Source organism: Xiphophorus couchianus, chromosome 18, assembly GCF_001444195.1.
Source record: "Xiphophorus couchianus chromosome 18, X_couchianus-1.0, whole genome shotgun sequence".
Classification (NCBI taxonomy): domain Eukaryota; kingdom Metazoa; phylum Chordata; class Actinopteri; order Cyprinodontiformes; family Poeciliidae; genus Xiphophorus; species Xiphophorus couchianus.
Genome location: NC_040245.1, coordinates 19208005 through 19235059, shown reverse-complemented (window position 1 = coordinate 19235059; position 27055 = coordinate 19208005). Strand labels below are relative to the sequence as shown.

The window sequence follows — 27055 nt, the reverse complement described above, 5'->3', positions numbered from 1 at the left end:
TTTTCCAAATGTCTGACTTCACAGTGTCAGACACATCCTAGTTTTAATGTAAAATTGTGTCTTTGATAAGGGGGAAGTGTGATTTTTTTTCTGCAAATGTAAGACTTTTTGACAGAGAATATTCAAGTTTCTTCATGTAAATATGAATTAAATCTTCAAATCTTTAAATTTTTTTGTGAAAATATACTATTTACTAGCCCTAATACATCCTCGTAACAGTAACAATCATTACAATACATTATTTTAGCACCACCATGATAAATCGATATGACGGAAAAAGAAAATGGTTAGCAAATGGTTGTCATTCTTTTTACAGAGTAAGTACTGAAAGCCATATTTTTTCCTTCAGTCGCTTAGCTGGCAAGTTTTCCTTTTGTTTCCACAGAGCGGCAAGAAGCCAAAAAGCTGCGCGGACGGAAGATCTTTTGTCAGATCACACAGCATCTCCTGGAAAACCATGAAATGTGGAAACGTGTCATTGCAGCCGAAGCATCAGAGGAGACTCAAGAAGAGAAGGCCAACTGCTTAGACAAACCTGTAGATTCAATCACAGCAATCCGCGAGGAGGAGGAAGAGCAGGAGCAGGCGAGCAAAGAGGAGGAGTCAGCCGACGACCTCGATGAAGCAGAAGAGATAGCAGCAGCGGAGGAAGAGGAAGTCCTTCCACAATCAGAGACCTCAGGAGAAAAAGAGGACGTTCCAGAATGAGATTATAAACTTGAACCTCCTCTTAAACCAGGAATCTTGACCATTGTTTGAAAACGTTTAGTTTTTTTTTCCTTACCAAACACTTTGTATGGTAGCCAGCACATCACTTTGACACAACACTGTAGAACATGTTTTGGGTAAAATGTGCCTAACAAAATCAGGGTTGAGGACTGGGATGACGCATAGTCAGTACATCTGATGAGGAGATCAGCAAAAGACAAAGAAATAGTAGAAACAGAGTGGTGACTGCGAAAAACAGACTTAAGTTTGTTTTTTTACTTTTCAAGCTTACTCTTTTTCTGGAGCCCTGCCCTCACCCAGGTTGTCCCTTGTGCACTAATGGGCCATCGAATGCTCTTCCTGCATCTCCAATTTTATCAACACCCTGTGTAGCCAACACAGCTTGCTGAAGGTGTGCAGCAAGCCCTTTCTTCAGGACAATGGGATGAAAGTCAGGGAAAAGGCTGTCTGCAGTCATGTGGAGTAAAGGAGACTGAAAGAGCCAGTGGTATTGTGTAAAAATCAGAGGACCACGCAAGTTTCACACAATCACACTCACATTCCACACTCCAAACAGAGAAGAAGTTTAAAAAAGAACCTTGTTGCTCCAAAAGCTTTAGTCTTTCTCAAGGAAAATCTCATGAAACAAAGTTTTAGCATTCGGTTTCTCCCTGTTGTTTATTTTTTACTTTTGAAAATTTTTGGTCACTCGGTCCACACAGACACCAACGTGTTTTCAGGCTGAACAACTCAGGAAGGCAGAATTAGAATCACAAAAGGACTTCCAGTGTCCTTGTCCTTGTATTTCTCTCTGCTTCTTCTTTCATCTGTTTGCTTCTATCTCCTTTAAATACCCAGGAACGTTGGGCTGGATTTGCACAGCCTAGCAGTAACCAAAATGGAGTAAAAAAAGATGGTAATGTTGGCAGTTTGGTGAAATCTTTGCAAGTATAAAATATACTGCTGTGGTGGACAAGGCTAGTGCCGAGTGACAGGGCCAGTTCACCAGAGATTTACATAAAGAAGACTTTCTAGACCTGAAAGGTCAGTCGGCAACAATTAGGCGCTGCGCACCAACAAGAAAATGTCTAGATGTCAGATTTTAAACAAGGGCATTATAGCCTTTTCTATGTTTTCAAAAAAAAAAAGGTAAAGGGAATTTAAGTAGCATGTATATGTAGCCAGTTTCAATAGTAGCATGGAGAGAAAAAAATAAAACAGAATAAGAGATGTAAGCACTTTAAATAACACAGACACTAACATTTTTGTTCAAAGTTGACACTGGTCCTGTAGAGAAAGGTTCCTCTGATTATACCTTACACTCTAAAAACTGCTGGTTTATAAATAACACTGTGGGGTTGAATCATTGGTTTCACGCAGCATATATACGTAGTTATGTTTTGACCCCCGAAGCAAGTTAAAGTGGCTAATGTCTAACACTAATGCTGAAGAGATAATAGAGCAAATACAAGTAAACAAAGTAATATTTGAATAAGATGTATTATTTGTATCTATATATGTCATAGCCATTTATTATAACCATCCCGTTTACTTTTTCGATGTAGTAAATTTCGTAAATATTGAAAACGTTAGGGCACTGATAGCAACATACCAACTAATGAGACATTACGAACAGTTAAATTTCATTCTCAGAATATAACACCGTATAGAATATTGATTTGATCAAAGCATGAACGTTGAATATATCTAGCATTAGGTTGCTGTACCTGGTAAAAGTAACTATTGGGTACTGAGCAAAAGGCTAATGTTACTGTTAGATTAAATGAACAAACTTGTGTTCTTGTGTGAATTAAAGTCATAGCAAACCCCACTGACATTAACATCGTTAATTAATTGTTATTTTGCACAAAAAAAGTCCAAAATTACAAACCTATGAGGATTCATTCTTCTTTTTAACTCTAAATGTTTGACCCAGTTTTTGTTTAATCTTCTTTCCCTAAAGTATGAACCCAGCATTTGAGTTAAAGGAATAACCCAGCAGTTGTTTGAGTGTAACTACAGTATATCATAGCATATGGCCTGACAGGTGGTGCTCATGCTCTCCTTTGATGTCCTCTGAAATTCTGACTGGTGATGATGGAGGACAGCGTGAACACGAAGGACAGCCCCAAGTAATGAGGCTTAGTAAGGAAACCGGGGCGATATGAGAGAAGGGAGAGGAACCTCTTAGCATTACATGTAGCTTTCCATGAAGGGTCAGCAGGGTCTTAAATATCTTTAATATTTTAGAAGATTGTTCTAGATGAAGCTCTTTGAAGAGGATCCAGTTTGGTTAGAAGTCAAAACCATGTGATGATCTGTGTTTCCGAGCTATTAACAGAAAAAAGCATTACAGCCTATTTAAACTGACATCAGAAAAGTATCGAGGGAGGTTTGAGGCTGCTTAGCGTCTTCACTCACATAGCAGCAATAAGTAGCTTCCATCAGAATCATAATTACAGCTGAAAGACTATTAGCTCCGCGAGAGTTGCAGCTGACTCAAGACGAAGGCAAAGCAGATTACACTCAGACACTTTGAGGTGCACTTCATCAATTCCTTGATAACGCTTGTAATGAATCAGCCAATTATATTTAGGCCCTAAATGCTGTGAGAACAACCTATTAAAGTTCAAACTGGAGTTAGAATGGGAAAGGAAAGGGGATTGAAAAGGTCATCGTTGTTAGTTTCAGACTTGATGGTAAGAGTATTTTAGAAACCGCTGATCTACTGCCATTATCACAAACATCTATCAGGTTTGCAGAGAATTGTCTAAAGGGGGCGGTAGTTGTGTCAGCGAAAACGCCTTGTTGATGCCAGGCATTGGAGGAGAGTAAGTAGACTTTATTGAGAAGATTAAAAAAAAGTCACAGTAGTTCAAGTAACCCAACATTATAACCAGCGATTGACTGAATACAAGTTCTCCCCTTTATGGCCACAGTGAACCCATCTTCTCATGGCTACTTCTAGGAGGATAATAAACTATGTCCCAAAACTCAATTCATTCAAAATTGGTTTCTTGGAATAACGTTGCATTCACTGTACTTCAGAGGCCTCTTCAGTCACCAGATTTCCATCCATTAGAATGCCTTTGGATGAGGACATTCAGGGATGTGGCGCAACTTTAGAAGCTAGCATTACATCATATCATGTTTAATCTGTCAGATTTAAAATGCGTGGAGGTCAAACCCTGCACTGACAAAGCGAACTTGATAAAGTTGCTGGTGAGTGTAAGAGTGATTGTACTAGATGTCTAAAGCAATCAAACAGCAAGGAGGTTTTTACTGTATGATAACCTGAGGAGCGAGATGACAGGTAATAAACATAAGAATTGACGGTCAGCGCCCCTGTAGCTCTCATATAGCAGGTGAGTTGCTGGGTAACGATTGATCAGTACTAACTACCTGACATACACCATACATGCCCTTTAAGCAGTCAGGCTGATGTTTTTAAACTCTCTCGATTTAAAAGAGACTTATGCAGTCTACTAAACATGCTTGTTTCATGTGACAAAATTTCTTACTCATTTACTGTTTGCTAATACTATTGTAATGCTGTAGAAATATTTAGCTGTATCAACTGCACTGTTATGAGAATGCCCATTATAGCACAGGAGGGCTAAAATGTGCAACATTATACCCTTGACCGCTCATTGGCTTTACTCAGTAACATGGGGTACTTGAGTTTGTTTGTTACACTATAAATTAGGAAGTCTACAACAATAACACCATCTGCTTATTGTTTTTGTCTGCATGTAAATCCAAAAGGCTTAAATATAGATGTTTTTTTCTTTATTATAACCTACAAGACATTCCAATGACCTGCAACATGAAAAGCAACATGTGGTAATGTTAATCTGAGGACGTCAAGGTCAAAAAAATAATAATTGGCAAAGTAAGAAAACTAAAATTCAGCATAAAATGTAAATCTCGTTCATTTGGATCCAAAATACCTCCCTGAACTAATCTCCTCGGACTCTATCTTTGTAATGCCTTGACATGCAGATAAGCATGCCCTTAAACAAAAAAAAATATGCTTGTAGCTGTAGTTTCATAAAAAGAGGAACCTTTTGAACTTGAAATACTATGAAAGTAACCACAAAACTGTAGAAACAAATGTCATTTCATCACACAATATACAATACATTACACCTCATTCCCATCCAAAGATCCAAGTCAGTGTTCAGACATTTTTTTCATATTTTTTTCTATTGTTGAGCTTAAATTTGAATAGCCTCGGAGTATAAAACTCTCTGAGACAAAACATGTCTTTCTTCTCCAACTGTACAGTGCAACAATCAAAGAGACTTGAAGCAATCAAAGCTGTGATCAAAATGTGGGTTTCCATTTGCAAGATTTTCCAGATATGTGTTTTTTTTAGTCACACATATGTATGCATAGATTGAAGTCTGCCTATGTTTGGAGCTCTGCTTGTGCAAGTCCTCAGAAATTCAAACGTGTGGATCAGTGTTTTGAAGAAGCAGTAGGAACCAACAGACCGGATTTGCACTTACTAAGTGCTGTGAAAGATATTCGTCCCCTTGGAGATTTATTATGCTTTTTGTCACACTTAAACTTTTCATGCCACTTTTACTAGCCAGAGATGGCCAGTGCAATTACAAAAACATTTGCAAATACAATGCAAATGTTTTTAAGGAGATGTGGGGGTCGTTGTGATATGCTCCCCCCAGTGGAGCCATCTTGGCATTAAGCAGAATAAACGGGCAGAAATTACCTCCAGAATACAACCAGTTGACAATGTAAAAGTTCAGTTAAAGAACAGTTTTAATTCTATATTTAGTGTGCAAAAATCTTTCTAAATTTTTTTTTAAATCCAAGACTTGTGTATGTTTTTAATGAACAATAACAATTAAGTTTAAAGAATAATTTCAATATTTTAGCTTTTTAAATTCAATATTGTATGTAACCATTGACATTTTAAAGAGCAGATTCATGTTTTTCTTTTAGAAAACTAGTTTGAAGCCACTTGATTTTCTGCTCTACTTATATCTACCTCCATAAGTCTGAGAATTGTCCAATCCATGTTGAATCATTTCACAACCATTTAGAGTTAAACACCCATTTGATAAATAACTAAAGGAAATAAGTGTTATTTATCTGTAATGTCAAATGAGCCTTGAGAAAATTAAATAGAGCAGACAGATTTGCAAAATGATTAATTCGGTGTACATATATGAAAAAATATCTTTTGAGTCTCATACAGCATTTTTTCCCCAGAGCATGAGAGCTAAGCATAGTGAGTAAGATAATCAGATAATGTATAATTTTAATATTTAAAGACAATTTCTGAGAAATTGCTAGATGCACATATTTTTTAGAGTAAGTAAGTAAAATAGGAAAATTTGTAAGTCAATTTTTAAGACATCCACCACAAAAACTTAGCTTAGTAGCACTTACATTTACCAAACATTTTGTTTTATCTCCATCTAAGCAGGTCAGCCATGTGATCAAAATAGGTGAAGTCCACAGCACTGCTCGTCATTTTGGTGCAGCTCAATATTCTGGTAAAATAACTTCATCCAGGCAGTATTTTCTGCATCAAAAGTTGTTTGCTTAATGTAACTATTAAATAGTTGTATTATTTTGATGTTCAAAATCAAGAAATATGCAAAAGCAAACAACACTTGAAAGAGAGAACATTTGAACATCACTCTGTGTTACAACTTCTGTGGCAAATTGATGCAGCACAGCATCTTCTGCAAAACTAAGAATGAAGCTAGAAGTTTCTAGCGAGTAATGGCATTACATTAAGAACACCTGACCCAGCTGTATGTGCATAACACAATGGCCAGCCAATACCAAAGTAGAAACAGAAAAATTTCCAGGCATAGATTTATTTGGCAATTTGTCCAGTGAAGTAGAGAAAGTCTGGTAGAAATGTGGTCTGACAGCAGCAGCTTGGAGACATAGCAAACCGGCACCCCTCAAAGCTCTCATTGCCTGTAATTTTACCACAGTGGCGTAAATATAGCTATAGCTGCTTGTGACAAAATTTGTGTTTTCAAAAATTTTAATTCTATTATGATTTGGCCAGATGTAATTTTTGCTCTGGTTCTGACCAGCATTGTGGTGGACTGTCTCAGTCCATACTGACTTTGGATCTGACCAGCAAAAGGAAGAATCGGGATAACAATAGTGTCACCAAAGCACAATAAATACGAAACTACGTGGTGTTTGTGTAAAACAAAGTGCAAGTCAATGGAACCATCTGAAAGTCTCACTTTTCTACACATTACTTTTTCACTATGACAGGCTATTATCTGTCAGGCCCCTCTAAGTTTGTCTACAGTTACTTTCCCTAAACACATTGTTTGGGCCTAAAAGTCAGCCTTCATGTAAAAAGGCTGTAAGTTTAGTGATTAAAAGTCAAACCTGTTATTCGTTTGGCTCAGATACAGAAAAAGATTGTTGCTATGGTGAGTAAAACCCTGCAGGAAAGTTTAGAGAGTTTGACTGATTAAATTTAACTGAATCAGCTGACATCAGTGAATGCTTTGTCCTGCCAAAGGCCAAATGAAAGTGAAAACTGAGTAAAACAACAAAGTACTCCTGCAGAGATTTTTTTTTTTAGTTCAAAAATAACACAATTATATGGCTGAATACTTCACTATAGCAATTTATAGTACCTGTATAAACTCCGTTGTGTTTGTGTCGCTCAGCGTTTTAATCCTGGGGTGAAAAGTGTTTTGAACAGAGAGGTTGTTTTTGTTTTTGTTGATGAGGAGAAATTCACCTGTGCTTACTTTCACCTGCTTTTCCAATAAATAGGTAAGTAAGCTTGGATTTTGCATACAGCACATAATTGCTCATACCTGGCAGTTGACCTTTTGGTTTACAAAGTCATGTTTCTAAAAGATATTATGTGTCAAAAGAGTGGATTTTAAAAAGAGTTGTCTTTTTTTGGAAAATAATAGAAATGAAAATGAGGATTCAGTTACACTCAATACTTTCAAAACTATGCTAAATAGGATGATATAGAACCTTTAAATATAACTTTTCAATAATGATTTGTCCTCAATGCATTTTTTTTAGCTTATTAGCTCTTTTTGTCTTTTTAAAACTTTAAAATACAATAAACAACAACATAATTTGGTCACTTTTCCACCTTATGAAACATGAAAATTGTTATTTCATTTGTTTTGGCATTTATGACTACTCTTCTTAGCAATTTTACCTGTTTTTTACTTGTCTGTCTTTCTTTTTTCAATGTTAGTCATCCTAATTCTCCATGATGGAATTATTGACCTGATTTAAATTGGGTTTTTTTTTTAAGAAAAAGAACAGTCTCTAATCAGAGCCACATTTCTTAATTTTGATCAAGGTATGAGTGTTTTCTTTGAAATATTGTTGCAACCAGATGTACTTCTGCAAACCAAAGAAATACTTTTGAGCTTTGCAGTTTTTGGTGATTTGCACAAAATGAGCCCTAAACTAATTTTCTTATTTTTTTTCTTTACATTGTTATGTAGAATCTTGTGATGTTGGGATATGTATACATTATATACACATTTTGTTGTTATATGTAAATGCAGATTAAACTGAATGAAAAACTGTCAGCAGTTATCTAATAGACCACTGCTTATAGTGTTAATATGTTAAATTGATTTATTCTTTCACTCCCATGTTAGTGGACTTTGGTAGCACGACAGTTTAACTCACCAACTCTTCACAGACTGAAGGCATCGTAAACCAAAAAAATAATAATAATAAAACACTCCATTTTTCTTCAGCTTGTTGCTTCTGCTAAGTTAAACGGGGTCTTCTCTCCTGTGCCATAACATTTTCACATGTACATGTATCTAGAAACTGTTTTAAGGCTTTCCACGTTTGTCTCAAGCAAAACCAAAACAATTTTCTTCCACCATCTTATTTTATCTGTAAAATAAGACAAGGCTGGTATGGTTTTTTCTGCAATTGCAGTCGCTTCACTGACTCAGTTCTTTATCTTTTCTCTCTAGTATCTTGCACTTGACTCATGTAGCAATACCTACAGGATGGGGGAAATTGTGTGATTCACCAGTATTTAAGGAAAATATAACTTTTTATTTCTTGCTATTGTTTGACTTTGTATAAAAATATATACTGTACAGATTTAAAAGTATATTATGACAAAGGAAAAAAAACTTTTAGAAATAATATTTATTTTTACTGTTTTGTAATTTAGACACAATACTGTAGCTCCTCTATTGCCAGACTTACTGGAAGTGCCTCTCAATAATGTATTACAAAGTAACTATACAATATATTGGGATTATTAGAACCTGTCACTAGCAAGGCATTGTTGATGTTGTATTGTGACTATTGTTCAATAATAAGATTTATAAATGCTGCGTGTGGCTGATTCTTCATCTGTTTCAACAGGATCCTTTTATAACATATCTTCTGAAGTTAAACGTTAGATTGGATGAAACAGTTAGCAACTGATTTTAAGATATTACAGATATTACATACAGTGTCCGAGGAATTTTTTGAGGCCCGAATAAATTGCAAAGATTTAAATAAATTAACTTTTAACTGCAGTAGCAGAGTCTCACTTTGCATTTTTTAATCCAAACCTGATATTCAGTACATTTACATAACCATACATACAAAATCACAATGAGCATGATTACTGACAAATCCCAACAACTGTTATTAATGTAGCAGAAATACTCTTTTATTTACAATTAACTTCTTAAATTGATCCATGTTTTCAGAAAGTCTTAAATCCATGACTTTTGCTTTGCCTGTGGTATAAATACATTGTGAAACAGTGGCCTATTTCTTTTAGCTGCTGTCTATAAGGCCAAACTGTATCTTGAAAAAGATTGCGGTGAAGGATAAAAAAAATCAAAGTCTATGAGCTTATTTGGAGAACTGCGAGCAAATTATTGTTTTTAAAACAAGAAAGCCAGATAAGACCTCTTCAAATCTCTTCAGTACAGCTGCAACTGTGCCACATATGTGTAAATAAAATATATAATACTCTCTCAGTTACTGACAATTTCTTTAAAGACAAAATCAGTCCTCTGACCTGATCTCTTTGTTTCAGTTCCATCAACAAGTCCTGTTCTATGGCCTTGAGGTCAAGGATTGATTCCTGAGACCAAACCGATTTCTTCCTCTCAGTCATCCATTGTGGGCATGAAATAAAAAACTAATTTACAAGTATTACTGTGTGTAGTGCTGATTGCACATGACATGCTATGCTAGTAAATCTCTGGGATGATAGATAAGCTTTGACCATCCATTCAGAGTTCAGAAAATATCTGATGCCATTTTGGACGTTCTAGCAGGCTCTGAGAAGCAAATTTGATTAAAAAAACAATTCCACTGATGATGTGTCACTTACTTAATGTAGGCCTGATCTATCAATGTGTGCTTGGCAGAACATAGAGATTTACTTCTCCATCTTGTCAACTTTTTTGGTGATGTTTGGTGTTTCTATAACTCCTATGGGAGGACTTCATAGGCACCACCATCCTGGTTATACTGACTGGGAAAGCAAGTCCAGCTCATCTATCCTTATGAAATTCAAGATGTGGTTTTCATACAGATTCAGAGAAAATTCCTCAAATATTTGGCCCATCAAAACAATCGCACTTTCAAACATAAACGATGTCACAGCAATAGTTTCATAGCATGGAGATTTACAAATCAACCCAGTCTGGAAAAACAGAATCAAATAGAATATCATCCTTAGCTTCAACTTGTCCAACAAATAATGATAAAACATTCTAGTTCTGTCAGCCAGAAGAAAAAAGACTCTTAGAATAAGTTTCTTAGACTCGCACACACGACTCTGGCAACTCTTTGGGGTCTTCTGAAGCAGTAGATGAAAAAGGTTTGCTGTTCCAACCAACCCAGTATACTGGAGATTACACTGTGCAAGACCTACGGTGTTCTCTCCCCCATAGAAAAAACACTAACCATTCCTGCAGTGTGTTACTGTTAGACCTTAATTATGTTTCTCAAATCCACGTCCAGCTTTTCCTGAGATGCTGTCTTCTCGTTGCTTAAGTGTGTAGTTCTCACTAAAGTCAAAGGGTTGGCGGCAATGAAGACCAAATGTTGCTTAACTTTCACTCTGACTCTGCATGGAAATGAGAATACTGTAGTTTGCCTTGAGTAACTTAGATATAGAGGAGCTGACATACCGGGAGTATGTGGTGCCAGAAAAGATCAAAAGTAATCCCTTTGGTAATCTTGTTTTCATTGAAGCGGCACTCTCTTTGAAGCCCTCCTTGTCTGATCGATTTTGTGTCAGCTTTTGGAATTACCCAGTGAGAGTGTTAAATATCATGAGACATCCTTTTCTATCCAACCACGCAATGGACTAAAATATAGCACACGTTAGCCCTCGATACATATTTTAACAAATGGTTTTTCTCTGATTTTTCTGACATGTTAACATCGACGTGGTTTGAGGACAAGCCATAAGTTATCTGAGTGTAAAATGTATTATTCTGGAACGATGTGAATCCACCTCAGGCAATTCTTTCTTTTTTGCTTGCATTTTTTTTTCTGTCTGCTTCCATTTTTTGAATCCTTGTATGATATCTTCCGCACTTTCATCATAGACCTGTCTTCTGGATGATTTCCCACTTTTCCTTTTTTCCCCTTCATGGATTCCTTTTTCCCCAATTAACCTTCTTGACCTTAACCCAGTGGATTATGAAGACAGCTTGACTTAAATCCAACACCACAAAAACAGCGACCACTGAGCACACACCGTCAGTGATGAAAACTGGAGCAGTTCAGATTGATTACACTCACTCATGCCTAAAATTAAAGTCTCAGCCAAAACAAGCTGACAAATATAATATAGTAATAGTAATATAGTGTACAGATAGGACATTACCTCTAAATGACTTATTTTTTAAGCATTCATTTTCAGCATTTAAAGTGCTTGGAATGTAACTTAACCCAGTTTAAATAACATATCTGCAGGCTGTAATCCTAGCAGGATCCATAGCATGTATTGACCTACAAAGCATCAAAGAATATGCAGCCAGACTCTGATTTTTTTTAATTTTTTTTTATAAAAATGCACTAGATGGTTTTATTTTGAAAAAAGAGAAGCCATTTATACAACCCCTTCTTCCCCCCGAAATATAACTTTTCATAGTTAAATTTCAATTTGCATAGCTGGATTTGAGTAAAGCTCCAAATTACCAAAATGCAGGGGTAGCTTCTGAAACATGCCATGAAAACATTTTTTTTCACTTGCTCTTTGTTATTTGAAAGAAACAAAAGTGACAACCATTCTTTGGAAGAAAGAAAAAGCCAAGCAAACCAGATGGACAGCTGATAGCACGCACAAAAGGAAATAAGAGAGCCACTGGCCATTAATCATAACTCTCGTCTGTAACGTAACAGAGCATGCACTGACAAGCACAGGCTGCCCTATTATTTAGAACCAAATTCTAGAAATTAAAGCAATTACATTTTAAGTGCTCTTTACTTTTAACTCTTATTTTAGATGTTGTTAGCTAGTGATGACCTTTTCCTGGGATAAAATATATGGTAAGATCCATTTTGCAAACATTGCAGTAAAATATCCATCCATCCGTCTATCCATAATAGAATCAAAACTAAAATGAGAGTTGTTATTAATTAGCTAGAACTGTACATACCCCCTACACCAATATCCAACTGTTACTCAACAGAGCAGAAATTATGTTGTCTTACGTAATAAATATGGGTCTCTAAATTATTAATTCTTGCACACATATTCAGACATATCACTTTTCCGTGAACCAGACTGTTGAAGATGGTTTCCATCTTGGCTTTAAATTCAACTAAAAAAATATTACTGTAATGTGTATGAAGCCCAGTTTGTTTTAATGCCACAGACCCATATAATGCATTTTGATCGACAATTGTGCATAATCACTTGCTTGGACGCATCAAAGCATTCGTAACTTATGAATGAAAACGGCTTGTTTGACTCGCAGAAGTGACACAGTGATTCGAAGGCAGAACAAGTCGTTTTGAGAATTTCTATTCTGATCTGAGAAATGCACCAAAGCAATTAAGAAAACCTTTAACATCTGGCTAGAACTGACCGGCAAATCAAGGACTTGACAGTGTGTCTGTACTTGCCTGTTGTTTCACAGTTGCAGCGTTAATGCAATATGATGCGATGTAAAATACAGGTGCTTAAAGAACATGTGAGAGTTACTCAGTTGGCTGCCACGCCAGAGCAAAAAATAAAATGACCATCTTGACAGCCCACAGCACCACTTCTTTCAGAAACTGCAGATGGAAGTATAAATAGAGACTAAAACAGTTTACAATTAAAAAAAAATGTCCTAGAAAATAAAAATCACATTTTTATTAACTTGTATGTTTTTTCTTATAATATTATGAAGAACATCACAGCAATTTAAATTGAGGATTTGTGACTGCATTGTGACAACAAGAATAGTTTAGCAAGGCACTTTATGTATGAGAATATAAAGTTAAAGCCAGAAGTTTCCAGACACAGAATAAAAACACATATTCACATTTTGTTTATCTGACTGTCTGAAGTTAAATCAGAACAAACTCCTCCACTAGTTTTGGTGTTAGAATCACCAAAACTGTTTATATATGCTAAATACCACAATAATGAAAGGAGGAATAGTCAGAACTCAAGTGTATTTCACTGTAAGGTACAAGTGAGGATGGTTTGGGAGGGGCTTAAAAAATGTCCACAGCTAATTATTGCAGAACTACAGTAAAAAGTGCCCTCTCAGGGTGTCTCCATAACAAGAATGTATTTTAAGGATTTTGAACAGATCTTTAACAAGCATGGGAGTTCTGGACGGTGGTGTGATCTCAGTAGTTTGGTGCAACCCCAATAATTACTAAAAAAACATATTTCTATGACAACACACTCACAGACACAAGGCCTACTTACTATTAAATTATTCCAACCATGGGAGGCAGAGCTCGAGCTAACAAACCTTGCCAATTAAGTCTCATGACGCCCTGTTCAATTACAGCGAAAAATATCACGTGGTAAAATAATAATAAAAAAAAGGACACATTTTTTTCATTTTTAGAGCAACAATAAATACATTGTTATCTGACAAGAACTGCTATAAAACTGTGGAGGAGGGAAGGAAAATATGGGAGGAGGGAAAGCTGCATAAAAACTGGGTTAAGAAGTAGAAAAGAAAGAGAAAGAGAGGGAGAGAGGTGCTCTGATGAAGACTCCCGCCTCTCTGTCAAGGAAAGCTTGTTGTACCGAAGGCTGCTGGCTGCCAGCCTGCCCGTCTGCAAAATCAATGTGACTGCAGGGAGGCGGCGGGATCTCACCTGGAAGCGCGCATCTTATTTCTCCTGCCTGCATGTTCTGCGGATGTGTGTCAGAAGGCTGGGGTTCTATTTCTTATTTTTCGGATTAGACGGCTCGGCTAAATACGAAATGTGCGAACACACATTTCGATCCTAACCGGCGCTTGTTGCAGCTGTCCTTCCACATGAGAAGTTTGACTGTAGCGGACTGAGCTGCTGAGGACGAGGAGGACTCTTGGACTGTTCGCTGCTTGGAAAATTCGTGCCGCTCAATCAAGCCGAAAATAAGGACACTGAAGGTGAGTGATTTTGTCTTTCCAGTTTATCGTCACCCTGCTCTTTAAAAGGATAACGGAGCTGAAAAAATTAGGGAGTCGGAGCGTCTTTAATTAAAGATGGCAACAGGCAGGTTTTTTTTTTTTTTTTTTTAGCCTGAAGCTTTTTCACACGTCTGACCTTGTTGCTCTCATTAACAGCTTATTTCTTGCTCTTCAGCAAACAACAACTTCGACAAAACAGTTAAGAGATCAAGGTGTTGAAGTAAGAGTAAGATTAAGGTGTTCTCCTTACATCTGAACTTAAGCCAAAAAGCATCAGTAATCCTGCTTGATTTTGGTTTTGCAGATTTAGATCCGAAAATGTTATTGTACAATAATGTTGACCTTAGATATTGCTTATGGATTTGCTATCTATCTATCTATCTATCTATCTATCTATCTATCTATCTATCTATCTATCTATCTATCTATCTATCTATCTATCAAACACAGTGAGTTAATGGTCATTAAATCAGGTAATGGTACTTTTGGTGATGTGGACAGATGGAAATTAGGCTGGGAATGAAATCAACATCTTCAGAAATGATGCCATGTCTTACTGCACGTTTTTCTCCTTCCACTAAACCTTCCTTTACAATGTTTGAACACAGCAGTCAGTGAACAACCTTGAGAATTTCACACACATTTCTTTTTGTTTTTTTACCTCTGTGGCTGTCCCGGTTATTTCTGCACGTTTTCTGTCACATACAGTTTATATCCTTCACCTAAACTTCCTATTAGTAAGCTTGGATACTTGAATACTCTGAAAATCAAATTTCCTTGTGTCAGTTGAATCAATAGTTCTCCCCCTGTTTGTGTAGTTGCGTCATGGGTGAAGTTATGTTCATTTCAGTTTCTGACTTTTAGGTTTTTATTCGGTAATATATGGGCTATAATCATCAAAACTAAACTAAAACTTAAAAAGTTCAAATTTATTTAACCATCAAAATAACCAAGATTATATGATGTAAACTGTAGGCTATTTAATGTAAGATAAGTTAAAACTTTATGAATCCTCCATAGGGAAAATTACAATTATATTTTGTCTTAGTTGCTCATCCCACTCAAGAAAGACTGATATATATTGACTCCTAAAATTGCTACAAGAAAAATAGACACTTCTCCTAAGTCGCACAGAGTAATTAATTAATTAAAAAAGTTTAAAACAACTGCAACCGTGACAAGGACAGTAAGGGTTAGTTATCTTTCCACACAAAGTGAGGACATTAGATGAGGTAAAGCAACTCTCCAACGCTCACTGTTAAAAAACTATCAACTCTTAGTTTGTTTTCTTTTTCCAGCACTTTTAAATATCAAGTTATTCTCTTTTTATGGTATTTTCTTTCAACTACAGTTCAAAAGATTAGACTTTCACTATAACACAATAATGTTTAAAGCTGACATGAGTGGTGTTGGCATATTAGGCATGCTAACATCATTACAGATGTATAAAGAATTTTAAACAAGCCGGTTGCACCCAATTTTATATAATATTTTTAAAGGAGGTGTACAATTGACCCTTGTTTTTTGTGGGTTTTAGGGACCACAGCTGCCCTTGAATTGTTAAAATGCAAGAATGCTTGAGAGCTGCTCTTAAGTGTTGCCTAGATAATATTTCTGACACTAAATATACCTTGACAGTGCTGGTCTGACCAGTACTGAATTGTTCTGCACTGATACATGATTTCAAGCATAGTTTGAAATTCATTTATTGAACTCGTGGAAGCGCAGAAAGGAGCCTCAGTTTTCTCAAACCTCTTTCAGAAATCAGCCAAAAATCCTAATATTAAGTAGTTGGTGCTTTCCTTGGCACCGGGGCTCAGTGGACTACGGGAAGCTTGTCTGTATTGATTTAGACTCCTCCTGACAATAAAAGCAAGTGCTGGTGTAAGTAAGATCCTCAGTTGCAGAGTGCCTGTCGATTTTGTTCTTAAGAGGGATGGTACCTGGTAAGTATTTGTTCATGGGTTTGTTTCCAGCATTATGTTGTCTAAAATTGCAGTTACTTTATAAATACAGCTGAATCATGAGGATGTTACGTTAGGATGCTACACAAGGCAGAATTCTGAGAAATTACAGCAGAGCGGTTATCAGTTCCAACGAGCAGAGATCTGGAGGCACGTTGTTTGGAGATATGGAACATACAGAGAAAGACTTAAGCCAGCAAATTGGTACTGAGAACGGAAGACAAGCAGAAAAAGCAATCAGTGACAAGCTGCAGCAGAAACATGTAGTGTTAATAAAAATGTTGTCAGCGTCTTTAAGGCGGCTCAAATAGCATGTGCAGTTGGGTCTTTGTGTTTCCATTTAAATTTGTGCTCAAAACAAGAATGAGTCATGTAATCATTGACAGAATGCAAGAAAATACATATATTTTGTGCTATTTTGTATTGCTTTAAATAGAACAGCTGAACCTGTTGCAGTTAGTGAGCCTCATTGGTTTGTTGACTATGTGAAGACAGAGAGAAGAAAATCAGTTGAGAGAAACTGTAAATGTGGTGCATCATCCTAGCTCACCAATGTGACAACCTCACTTTTTTGTGTCCAACAACATAATATGACTTTAGTTAATATGTGAAATAATATAAATGAGAGAGCTAAGAGATAATTTGTATACGGTGGGAGACAGAGGTAAAAAAAAAAATAGGGGTGAAAGAAAAGACAGGAGTTGTTAGTACAGTAAAATTATAAAGTAAAATACATATTGCTGCCATGTCTATGTGGAGTGGACTGGGATGGTGGAGTGGTTTTCCTTACACTGGAATTCCTTCAGCACAAAAATAATTTATTTGTTACACACCAACTTATCTACAAAAAAAATAATATAAAGTTTTTGATTCAAACAGTTGTTAAATTAGAGCATTCCACACATAATACAATATAATACAGTTTCAAAAAATTATTTAAATTTAACTTAAAGTGTACAAAGTTACACCACCAATGGTGCAATAGTTTAATTAATTATTACCAACCAACCTATAAAGACCAGCTTAACTCATGCTGGTCTTAGAATTCACATCGTGTTAGCAGAATGAGAATAATCTCACCAAAACCGCCACTTCTAAAATGAAACGTTGAAAATGAAAAGAACCACGGTACTACTGACCCACTTAAAGTCCAAACCCTGATTGAAATGCTGTGGCAAGACATTAATAGAGCTGTGCAGAAAAGGAAAGACTGCAATGTTCAAGAAATGCTGTACAGAACAACTTCTGTGCAGAATGCATTTTCTTCAGACTAGAAAAATGAAAATAAATGACAAATCTGCTTCAATTTTGACACTTGAGGTTAGGATTAACTTTTAACCAGATTATTTGTGTTTAAATGTTATTGTTTCTATCAATACTTATTTAAGCTTTATTTCCTACTTATTTCTTTCAGCTTAACATTGTGATCAGAATAATGTCTGAAAATCTAGGTCAACTATTAGCTATGAAAAAGCTTCTGGATGATTTCTATTTGTTCTTGCCATCTTTTCTCCTGCTTTCATCCACTTAAATGTTGCTGACATTGACGTTGATGTGAGTGAAGCTTTATTTAGGGTGACACAATGATGCTTTCCTATGACTCTGAAGCACAGCATTGGCATGTCACAATTCCCTGGTGCTTGTGTGTTTTCAGACAGTCTGACAGAAATAACTGGGCCAAACCCACACTACTAAATATTCTGTTATTATGTTTGTGGACCAAAAGGGCATATAGTACACTTTAACCTAGTATATTTCTTTACTTTGACCATTTCATGTTCAATCTAGTTCAGTTTTTGTTAAATAGTGCCGATTCACAACAATTATCATCTCAAGACACAGAGAAAAATCCTTTCAGTTCAATCACACGTACATTACAATTAATCCTAGTTATCATACAGTGCATTAAATTCAGTTTATTATTCAAATTAGCTTAAAATGTTTTCTGTTGCATTGAATCATTGACTTGCAGCATTCACTCCTCCTGGATGAAGAAATAGCAACAGTAAACAATTGATTGTGCTGTTTTGTTGACTTTGCAGCTATGTCACAGATATTTACCTTGTCAATCTCAAAAGTAAATGAAATCCCCTCTGACGTTGTTTATATTTGGTTTCAGTGCACTAAGGCTCTTAGGCTGAAGATTATGGTTTTACCAGACTTCATAGTCCTGGTTTAAGATTCATTATATTTGGTCTCATGATCTCAGTTACTGCCATGAACAATACAAGTAGGTACAGAGTTTGATTGGCTGGAATGTTCAGCTTACGGTGTTTGATATTGTAGCTTAAAATAGTTAACCTGAAACAAAAAGCTTTTGTTCTGAAAGTACAAGCACATCCTTCAGCCTGAATACAATGCTGACTTTTTACTTGTGACTGAAGCCTGAAGATATTCAGGACAAAACACTGGCAGTTTTTTCAATTTGTGTGTCAGTTTTCCTCTGTGCTGCCTCCTTTTATTTATTTATTTATTTTTTTCCTTTGCTGTGAGAAGTGGGTCACATGCTTGAATGATCCATTTGCAGGGTTGCATGCCTCAATACCAAGAATCTGCACCGAGCAAGAGACCTCTGCTAAGGAGACACAGAGACATATCTGGAGAATGGAGGACAGAAGCGAGGAAGACTGTGTTCAGGAGAACGGACGAAGTGACGAGACGAACAGCAAACCCAGCGGCTCTCCATGCACCAGTCTGAAGGTACATGTGCTAATTTATCTTTCAGAATGCTAGGGTTAATGCTCTTTAGCCAGCATGTTTGGTGTGCTGATTTAAGTGTTATAGAGTCACATGCTTGTCTAGTAGCTATACATCTACATTTTTAGTAAATAACCTAATTACAGCAACTTTACAATAATATTCTTCTGGAAAAAAATGGTGATCAGTGGGATGCAGTTGTTATTTAAAATTTAATTTCTTAACAAAGATACAATCTTTATAAAACATGAATTCTATTTTACTCAGTAATATTTTGCTTTTTCATCTGACGTTTTTGAGCGCTCACTCTTATAAAAAAACCTTGCCATCAGAGTTTGCAGTGTGTGATCATCACAGAGGTCAAAATAACATTTGTTGGCCAGTTCACAATGAGTAATTATACTTTTAAGATTAAGTCCTTAAAAACCACCTAAAGTCTGTACAGCAGGCGAGACGTTTCCATGTAGAATACCTTGAAGAAAGAATCCAGAGGAGTGATTGAATTTAAGATCTACTCGTCTATCTAAGTGTACATTTTGATGTAGGAGCACTTAGATATGATTCACACTTTAATAGCTCCTAGAATCTTTTGGAACAATTGTGGTCTTGTTATTACTAGATATTTTTAGGCTATGAACAAAACACAGTTGGAGGCTGAAGGACAACAACAAGCCGAAGAAAACTCTGCTCTGCTGCATGTGGCGCTCAAGTCAAATGCATTCTGGTTCAACTTCAATCTAATCCATTGAAGCATTGACAAAACCATCTGATAAAGAATAATTAGTGCTTTTACTTCATGTTGCTATTTGCACTTTACGTCTTTCCTCCACACCAGTAATGGCATGTTTTGCTAAACTGGTGCTTGTATTCACTTAACCTTGGTAGTTTTGGTTTCTACAGCAGTGAACACCAGCTCTTTCCTGATCACAGCTCGGTATTAACACCCAACTTATGTATCATTTGCAGTTGTAAGGATCATGGGCCATTTGGATTTGTAATAGTTCTCTACAAGAACCATTTCTCAATAGCTCAATTCCTTGAAATTGTTAATCTATCGTAGACCTATTAAGCATAAAAAAAGCAATAAAATATGGACTAGGCTTACTCTGACCAATGCTTGTCAACATATCAAAAGTTGTCAATTCACTTCAATAAAGTGAACATATTGATACTGAATTTACATGAATGACAAAAAGAGTGGGTCAGAGGTCCATTCACCAACTGTATGGTCTTCAGTTCTATGCGTGGCTTTGCTTACAAACTATCAGAAGTGCAAACAAATAAGTTTATTGCTGCAGCTTCAAGCATGATTTGCATGAAGCAGCAAATTGAGTTTGGCATGGTTCAGAGATCTTTGACTTCCCAGATAAGAATTGTTGGTGTTGGTGAGCTTTTAATTTAATTTTTCTGATCTGAATCTCAAAAAATAAATAAATAAATAAATAAAATACAAACTCAGAAAACACACTGAATGCATCTTCAGTGCGTAGTAGGAGTACTTTATAGAATCCTGCACAGGTTTTATTGAGCGAATGACTGGATTCATTCTGTGGATATCTGAAGTCATAGTGCATTAACATCAACCTCTCTCTTAAAATGACTCATAAGTTCCATGTGCACATTAAAACAGACCATTATCTTTGTCTATGAAGGTAATCTGGTTTGGGGACATTTATTTGACTGTTTTTTTTCAATGTGGATAAATGAGTGCATTGGACTAATCACCATGAGGATTAGACGTCATCATAGTTTCTTTTATTAGAGAGGCAGTGAAGCCACGTGGTTCAAAACAGCAAAGGGGAAATCCTCTGGCCTCTTACAGTTGTACCCTACTAAAGTACGAACATTTCTCAGGGCTGCCTGATCAAATGTGAGTGTAATGAATGCAAAGTTTTGAGTTGGCTTCCAAACTAATTTGATCTTAGTAAGATGAAGCTTATGATAGTTGAAACTATTCTAACTCATGGGTGCCCTGTCACTGCAAAACAAACATCTCCTTAACGATCTACCCCTTCGTCTGTTGAAATGCAGATCTCGTCTTTGTGTCCGATAGTAAAAACCATTTTCAGAAATATTATATTCTCCAGTCCCACTGTCCTGCAACTTTGGACACAACAACGCTCCAACTCCACTAAATTGAATGACTGGTTAATAATCATGCCTTTGCAAAACATGTTGGCTTGCCAAGGAGAAAATTTCAGTCATTTAGTTCAATATTTACGGTTGGAGGATAGTAGCCCTCTAGGACTGGAGTTTCAGACCTCTGATCTAAGCAGTAATGGCATGTTTTGAATAAAAAGTTACTGTATTAAATGTTAAAAAAATCATTAAATTTGATCATTTTAATATATTTTTTTAACTACAAACATGTTTTAAATGCTAACCACATTCTTGGCTCTATATCTTTTCTCATCTAGCACTCATCAGCCTTTTATTCTCTATAAATTTTTGTAAAGCATAATGGCAATCTACCAGTCTACCTCAGACTATTCCTCTTTGTCTTTTCTAACCAAGAGCTTCAAACACACTTCTCAAAAGGTAAATAAATAGGGAAAAATGAACCGTTCTAGCAAAAGCCCTCTACAAGATCAATTCTTCTGGAAGATCTTCCCCCCCCCCCCCCCCCCCCGACATGAAAGTGATGTGAGACAATGGTGTTCAAGCAGCTTATCATAATACAGACTGTTGAGGCAGGACAGAGTTATTTCTTCTCAGAATTGTTTAGTTCCCCGAGTGACTGGGTGGGATATGGCACAGCTCGCTACAACTCTAATCCGGTACTCAGTATTATTATTCTCCGCTTTTGTTAATTCCACCAAATGGGTTAAAAACTATGGTGCCACAATGTCTCAGCGTGACCTCGTTTTGCATTCATTTCTTGCAAAAGACAGAAACTGAGAAGTCTTTTTTTCCCCTCTTTTAGATAGGGTTGTTTATCATGTATAGTTTGAAAAGTTTCTTGCTTCTTTATGATCGTTAGTTAAAACTTTTGTTAATGCCTTGTAGGTTCACAATAAAAGAAACAGAACTGAATAAATAAGTTCTACCGGTGCTTGAACTGGAAAGATAATTTGGAATTATGATTTAGGAATAGATGGCTCCTTTAAATTTACAAGACTTATTTAAATTTTACTTTCACAATTTTTTAGTATGCAAAAATTGTGTATAATATCAGGTTGATTTAGAAAGTTTTAACAGTAGTCTTGTCAAGAGTGGTTCTTATTGGGAGTTACGATTCTAACATGGACATAAAGTGTTTTACAATGATAATCTAATCTGCTCTTGATGTTGCTGTGTCACATCTTTAATCCTTGATGATTGGTGTTTTTCACTGTGTTTGCAAAGAGCTGCCAGATGGTACAGCCACCCAACACAAATGGCTTTGACAAATAAAATGAATTGAATTCCAAACAGTCGTCTTTATCCTTTGAGTTGTTGTTTTTTTTAGTTTTGATGTTCTGTGTTGTTCCATTTTCTTTCTTTGGACTGGTTCGGGGTCTGAACTCTAGATGAGGCTGATTGGTTTGGTGGGGTGAGCACTGTCATCTCGGGTTACAGGTCACCAAAGGTTACCAGGTTAAATCCTTCTCTTTCTGGACTTTGCATGTTAACATTTTGGCCGTCTCCATGCACTCGACTTACCACACGTGGTCCATAAACATGCATGTTAGGATTAGTGGTAATTACAAATTGGCCATGTTCAGCGGAAGTAGCTTGTGCAATTTGATCCATCAACCATTCTTCCTTACATTTCTAGTCATTCTCAAGTCAGATAGAACAATAGTTTTTTTGTAATATTTAGTTAGATTAAAAGAAACTGTGTCAAAAACAAAATTACTCAAAGGCATGGCAAATAGGAAAGTACTGGCAGTTCTAGGGTTTTATGTCTTTAAAAACACCCACCATAAGTTTCACATTGTCAAAAGTGCTTTCCTAAAGTGTTAATACAACTTGAACTTTTAACATTTTGTTCTCATTGAGATCAGAGCAAACCTCTACCACATGTTTCATGTGTCCCCTACATAGCTTTTAGCAAACTGCAAATTGGCTTCTTTGGGCTTTTCTTTCAACAACAGCTTTCCTTTTACAACCTTTCACAACTGCCAGATTTATAGGGGCCAAATCTTAACACATTAGGCTAAGAGTTAAGATTACATACAGATGGACTTTTACATTAGGATTTTAGAGTTAAGTTGCCAAGTTAAATTGCAATTCAGAATTCTCTAAAATTTATTTGTAAAACCTTGAAAAACTACATATAATTTTCATTCCACTTCACAATCATTTATTACATTGCATTGATCGTTGTCAAATTCCAATAAAATGTATTCAACTTTGTGGTTGTAACAAAGTTTAATGCTTTAATCGATGCATTACACTTTTTCAAAGTTTGATACTTTGAAAATGTTCAGGGAGTGAAAAGGTACAGTATTTAAAAAAAGAAAAAAAAATCAAACAGCATTTACTTGTTTTTTCCATGACCTGGATGTAGAGCATAATTCAACAACAACTCGTCTGCTGAAGCACAAAGACACACAGTGGTGCAAACCATCAGCTAACTCAAGTAAATAGCATATTCTTAAAAACTGACTTAAAAGCCTAACTTATTGTAATGGTAAATGCTTATGCATGGAACGTGGGGTTGTCTTGACGCAAACAAACCACCTACTCTGGCTTGTCCTGTTAATTAGTTTCTTTCGCTTGTTTATTAGTTTGGAAAGACAGTAACAAAGGCCATTTTGATTCATTAGAAAATGCAATGTCTGGCATCAAAAGGGGAAACGAATGTATATGCATGCTTGTTAGGAACTCAGCCTCCCCAGGAAATGCACATGACAATGTAAAATAACTTTAGCCCCTGAGCCAATTGTGGTGGCCAGCGTGATCCGTTTACACTGATGCGCTTTGTTCCACTTTAATCACGTAAATGAAAGCTATGTATGAGAATGTGCGCCACTAAGACCATTTTTTTTCTTTCACAGCCTGCTAAGGTTACATGTGAAGAGTGTTGAATATATGAAAACAAGTTCTACTCTGGGTATTTTTTTCCTCTTTGTAATTTGTCTAATGTGGTTACAAGACAACTAATTGCATAGTCAGCTGATTCCAGTTCAGTAGCAGCTGAAAGGGACTGGGCTGTTAGTTTTTATGACTTTGGAAATAACTTTGTGAATTTAACGTGTACTTTACAATGATATGCTGTCTCATAAGAGAAGATCAGCTATCTACAGTATATGGTCAGACCGTATCTATCTGATCATGTGCGTGATGTGACTCTCGTGTGCAGGGTTTCTCTTGGGGTGTAAGTTGAGTGGAATACATTGTAAGGAAAACAACCGAAGCCAAAAAATGTTCCTTTCTAGCTCACAGGCAGCTGGGCTGAGAGTAGACACAGATTAAAGGCAACATAAAGGTTGTTCTTTTGTCCAAACTCCATTTTAAGAAGTTAAACACTGTTTTTTTCGCAGTGGCTTCTCTTCACTTTAGACGACTAAAGACTGAAAAACACAAATGTAGACAAGCTTGAATAACAAAAAGGAAGAATGGATCTCACTATGCTGAACAATACTTTTCTATTAAAACTAGTTGTGTTATTTTGTTGTTGTTGATTTGCTCTGCTAATGACATAAGTGACACACACCAATGGGAATGCTGTAATAGTTCCCTATGAAATCCTTTCATATTTTTTTATTTCCACTCTGTATGTCTTTATTTTTTTGAATTCCACTTTTTCCATTGTAACTATATTTTTTACTTAAAAAGTCTGTGGAATAATACAAAATAGTTCAAGAAATCAACAGACCTGCTTTTATGTGCAAAACAAAGAATATCAAATTTTTCACTCTACGAAAGGAAATAGTTTTTTTTGGTAAACATATTTAATAGTTGAACTGAATACCATAGGATGCCTCAAAAAGAAAACATAAAACCTTCAAATAGTACAACCTGGTGACAAACCTGCATAATCAGGGCCTATGTTCATTTTTAGTGTTGCTTCATCTGTCAAAGACATATTTAATAAAGTCCATGCTAGCTTGTGACAACCCCACTTCTGCTTTTGCAGGGAATTATCAAAACAGTTTTTTCATTAGGGGTTGCATTGTGGAGCAGTTGATTGCAGGCCAAGGAGACGACCCTTTCCCCTTTTTGTCCAAGCTGAAGAAGAGTAAAACAAGGACCAGATTACTCATTTGATCTAAGCACATAAACTTACTGCAGCTTTACACTGTGTGCTGACACAGTTCACTCTTTACCATTTTTTACTTTTCCCAATGGTGTTGTTTTACACTTACCTTTTTTTTTATTAGCTGGCTGGCTGTGATTGATGACTCATACAGACCACATGTTAGGTAGGAATTAGCACATGACTTGGTCTCATTTTGCACCTGCTTTAACAAAAAACAGATATGTAATGTAATAATCTACTTACTAGATTATCACAGAAATTGTGTAATAATCTACTAGTTGTCTACTTTGCAGTTTTATGAGCTACACTTAACAGAAAGAAAATGGGGTTAGGTAGGGATGAAGTGCCAATACCACCAAGTCCTAAGTTTCATAATACCTTGAACCTGCTTGATTGTGACCGTCCAGATAAGAGTTCTGACTTCACAGACAAATTAAGCACACCACGCAATATTGGAAAAGGTCCTTAGTTTTCTATTATTACAAAAAAAAAAAAAAAAACACCAATAACCTAAAGGATCAAGCTTCAAAGCAAAAAAAAAAATCATTGGAAACTTAGTTCAAAATAAACTCACACAACATTGTCAAAAACAAAGCAGTAAACTATAATCTAAAGAATTGCATTACTGTGTGTCTAGTACGCACAATATTTCAGCTATTTGCCCTAAAAATTCAAAACAAAAGAGGTAATAGACTTTACATTTGGGGGTATTTAAAGCCATATTCTTTTAAAGACCATATTGAAAATAAACTGTAAACACACTTAAATAGCCTAGAGATTTGTGCCTTAAAACGAGACATTTTTTCCAATTGTTCAAAGATTATGAACTTAGTCAAAGCTGTTGCCATTGGCATTGTGCCCAATCCACAAAACTGCCACTGTTCTAATAGCAAAATCCATTTTTTGTTCTTGTAAATATTTTCTCTTATTTCCTCCTCTCATTCAATTCTCCAGATGTTTCTGGTAGCATTGTCATTCGCCTATTTTGCCAAGGCGCTGTCAGGGAGCTACATGAAGAGCACAATAACTCAGCTGGAAAGGCGCTTTGACATCCCCAGCTACCTAATAGGAGTCATTGATGGGAGCTTTGAGATAGGTGAGTGGGCTTGTCTGTCACTGGTGTTATTTTGTTGTTAAGGTTTTGTACGACCATATTCCAAATCTATTTTTCTTGCTGTTATTTCTGCTAAAAATATGAATGGGTTATTCAGATATTTAGACCGCAGATAAAGGATTAATGAGATTTCCAAGAAAAAGACACACTGGTGTGTTTGTGCGTGGTGAGTCAGAGTCTCAAACAAGGACATAACAAAGATATCAAAGATGTGCCCAACCATAGCCTAGAATCTGTAAGATGATTCTTTCAACATAACTCCCTTATGTTATTAATTTAACGTCTTGTCCACACTCCTCTTTTTCCCCCCCAGTGATGCTATTTGGCGCGGACAGATCAGCTGACATTTACAAGCTTTGATTTTGACATGCAAATCACCGTCTCTCACATTTATCATTTCACTGCAGTGAGAACATCAGCGGGGGGGTTTTCAAATAAACATCACATCTATTCAGGGCCAAAATAGAGGTACAAACACATGGAAATAGATAAGATTGTCTAAATTGTTGGCCTGTTTGAACGTATCACAGATGGATTATGTTTTGGTAAATGTTCAATGACTTTCACAACAAGAAAATGCCACTCAGAGATGTGATTTTGAAACTCTGTTGTAATGCACTGACAATCCAGCTTGAACTGGACTGATCCCCAAGGAACCAGGTTATGAAGGTTTTTGAAGTTTTGAGGGCAAACTCAAGAAAAATCCCAGTTTGAAAGCGTTGCAAAGATGAAAAAATTTGGAAATAGCAGCGTTTTTAGGGCTCTTTGTTAGTTTATTTTTATA

General features: G+C 36.2%; 2 protein-coding genes and 1 long non-coding RNA gene across 3 annotated transcripts in view; 2 read left to right on the top strand and 1 right to left on the bottom strand.

Moving 5' to 3' along the window:
* The window catches only part of LOC114161948 (cGMP-inhibited 3',5'-cyclic phosphodiesterase A-like), a 63868-nt gene extending 54812 nt beyond the window's left edge, over window positions 1-9056 (top strand). Inside the window, exon 15 of the mRNA XM_028045644.1 lies at window positions 386-9056. Within this exon, the coding sequence (XP_027901445.1) occupies window positions 386-708 (323 nt within the window). The 3' untranslated portion in view covers window positions 709-9056. The remainder of the gene's footprint in view (window positions 1-385) is intronic.
* On the bottom strand, window positions 187-14178 carry LOC114161950 (uncharacterized). Its single transcript, XR_003599110.1, has 3 exons — window positions 14011-14178; window positions 536-677; window positions 187-447 (listed from the first exon to the last, which is right to left on the bottom strand). It is a non-coding gene; the product is annotated as an uncharacterized LOC114161950 (long non-coding RNA).
* Window positions 13877-27055, top strand: part of slco1c1 (solute carrier organic anion transporter family, member 1C1) — a 35057-nt gene continuing 21878 nt past the window's right edge. Inside the window, exons 1-3 of the mRNA XM_028045645.1 lie at window positions 13877-14288; window positions 18801-18973; window positions 26112-26253. Of these exons, the coding sequence (XP_027901446.1) occupies window positions 18878-18973; window positions 26112-26253 (238 nt within the window). The 5' untranslated portion in view covers window positions 13877-14288; window positions 18801-18877. The remainder of the gene's footprint in view (window positions 14289-18800; window positions 18974-26111; window positions 26254-27055) is intronic.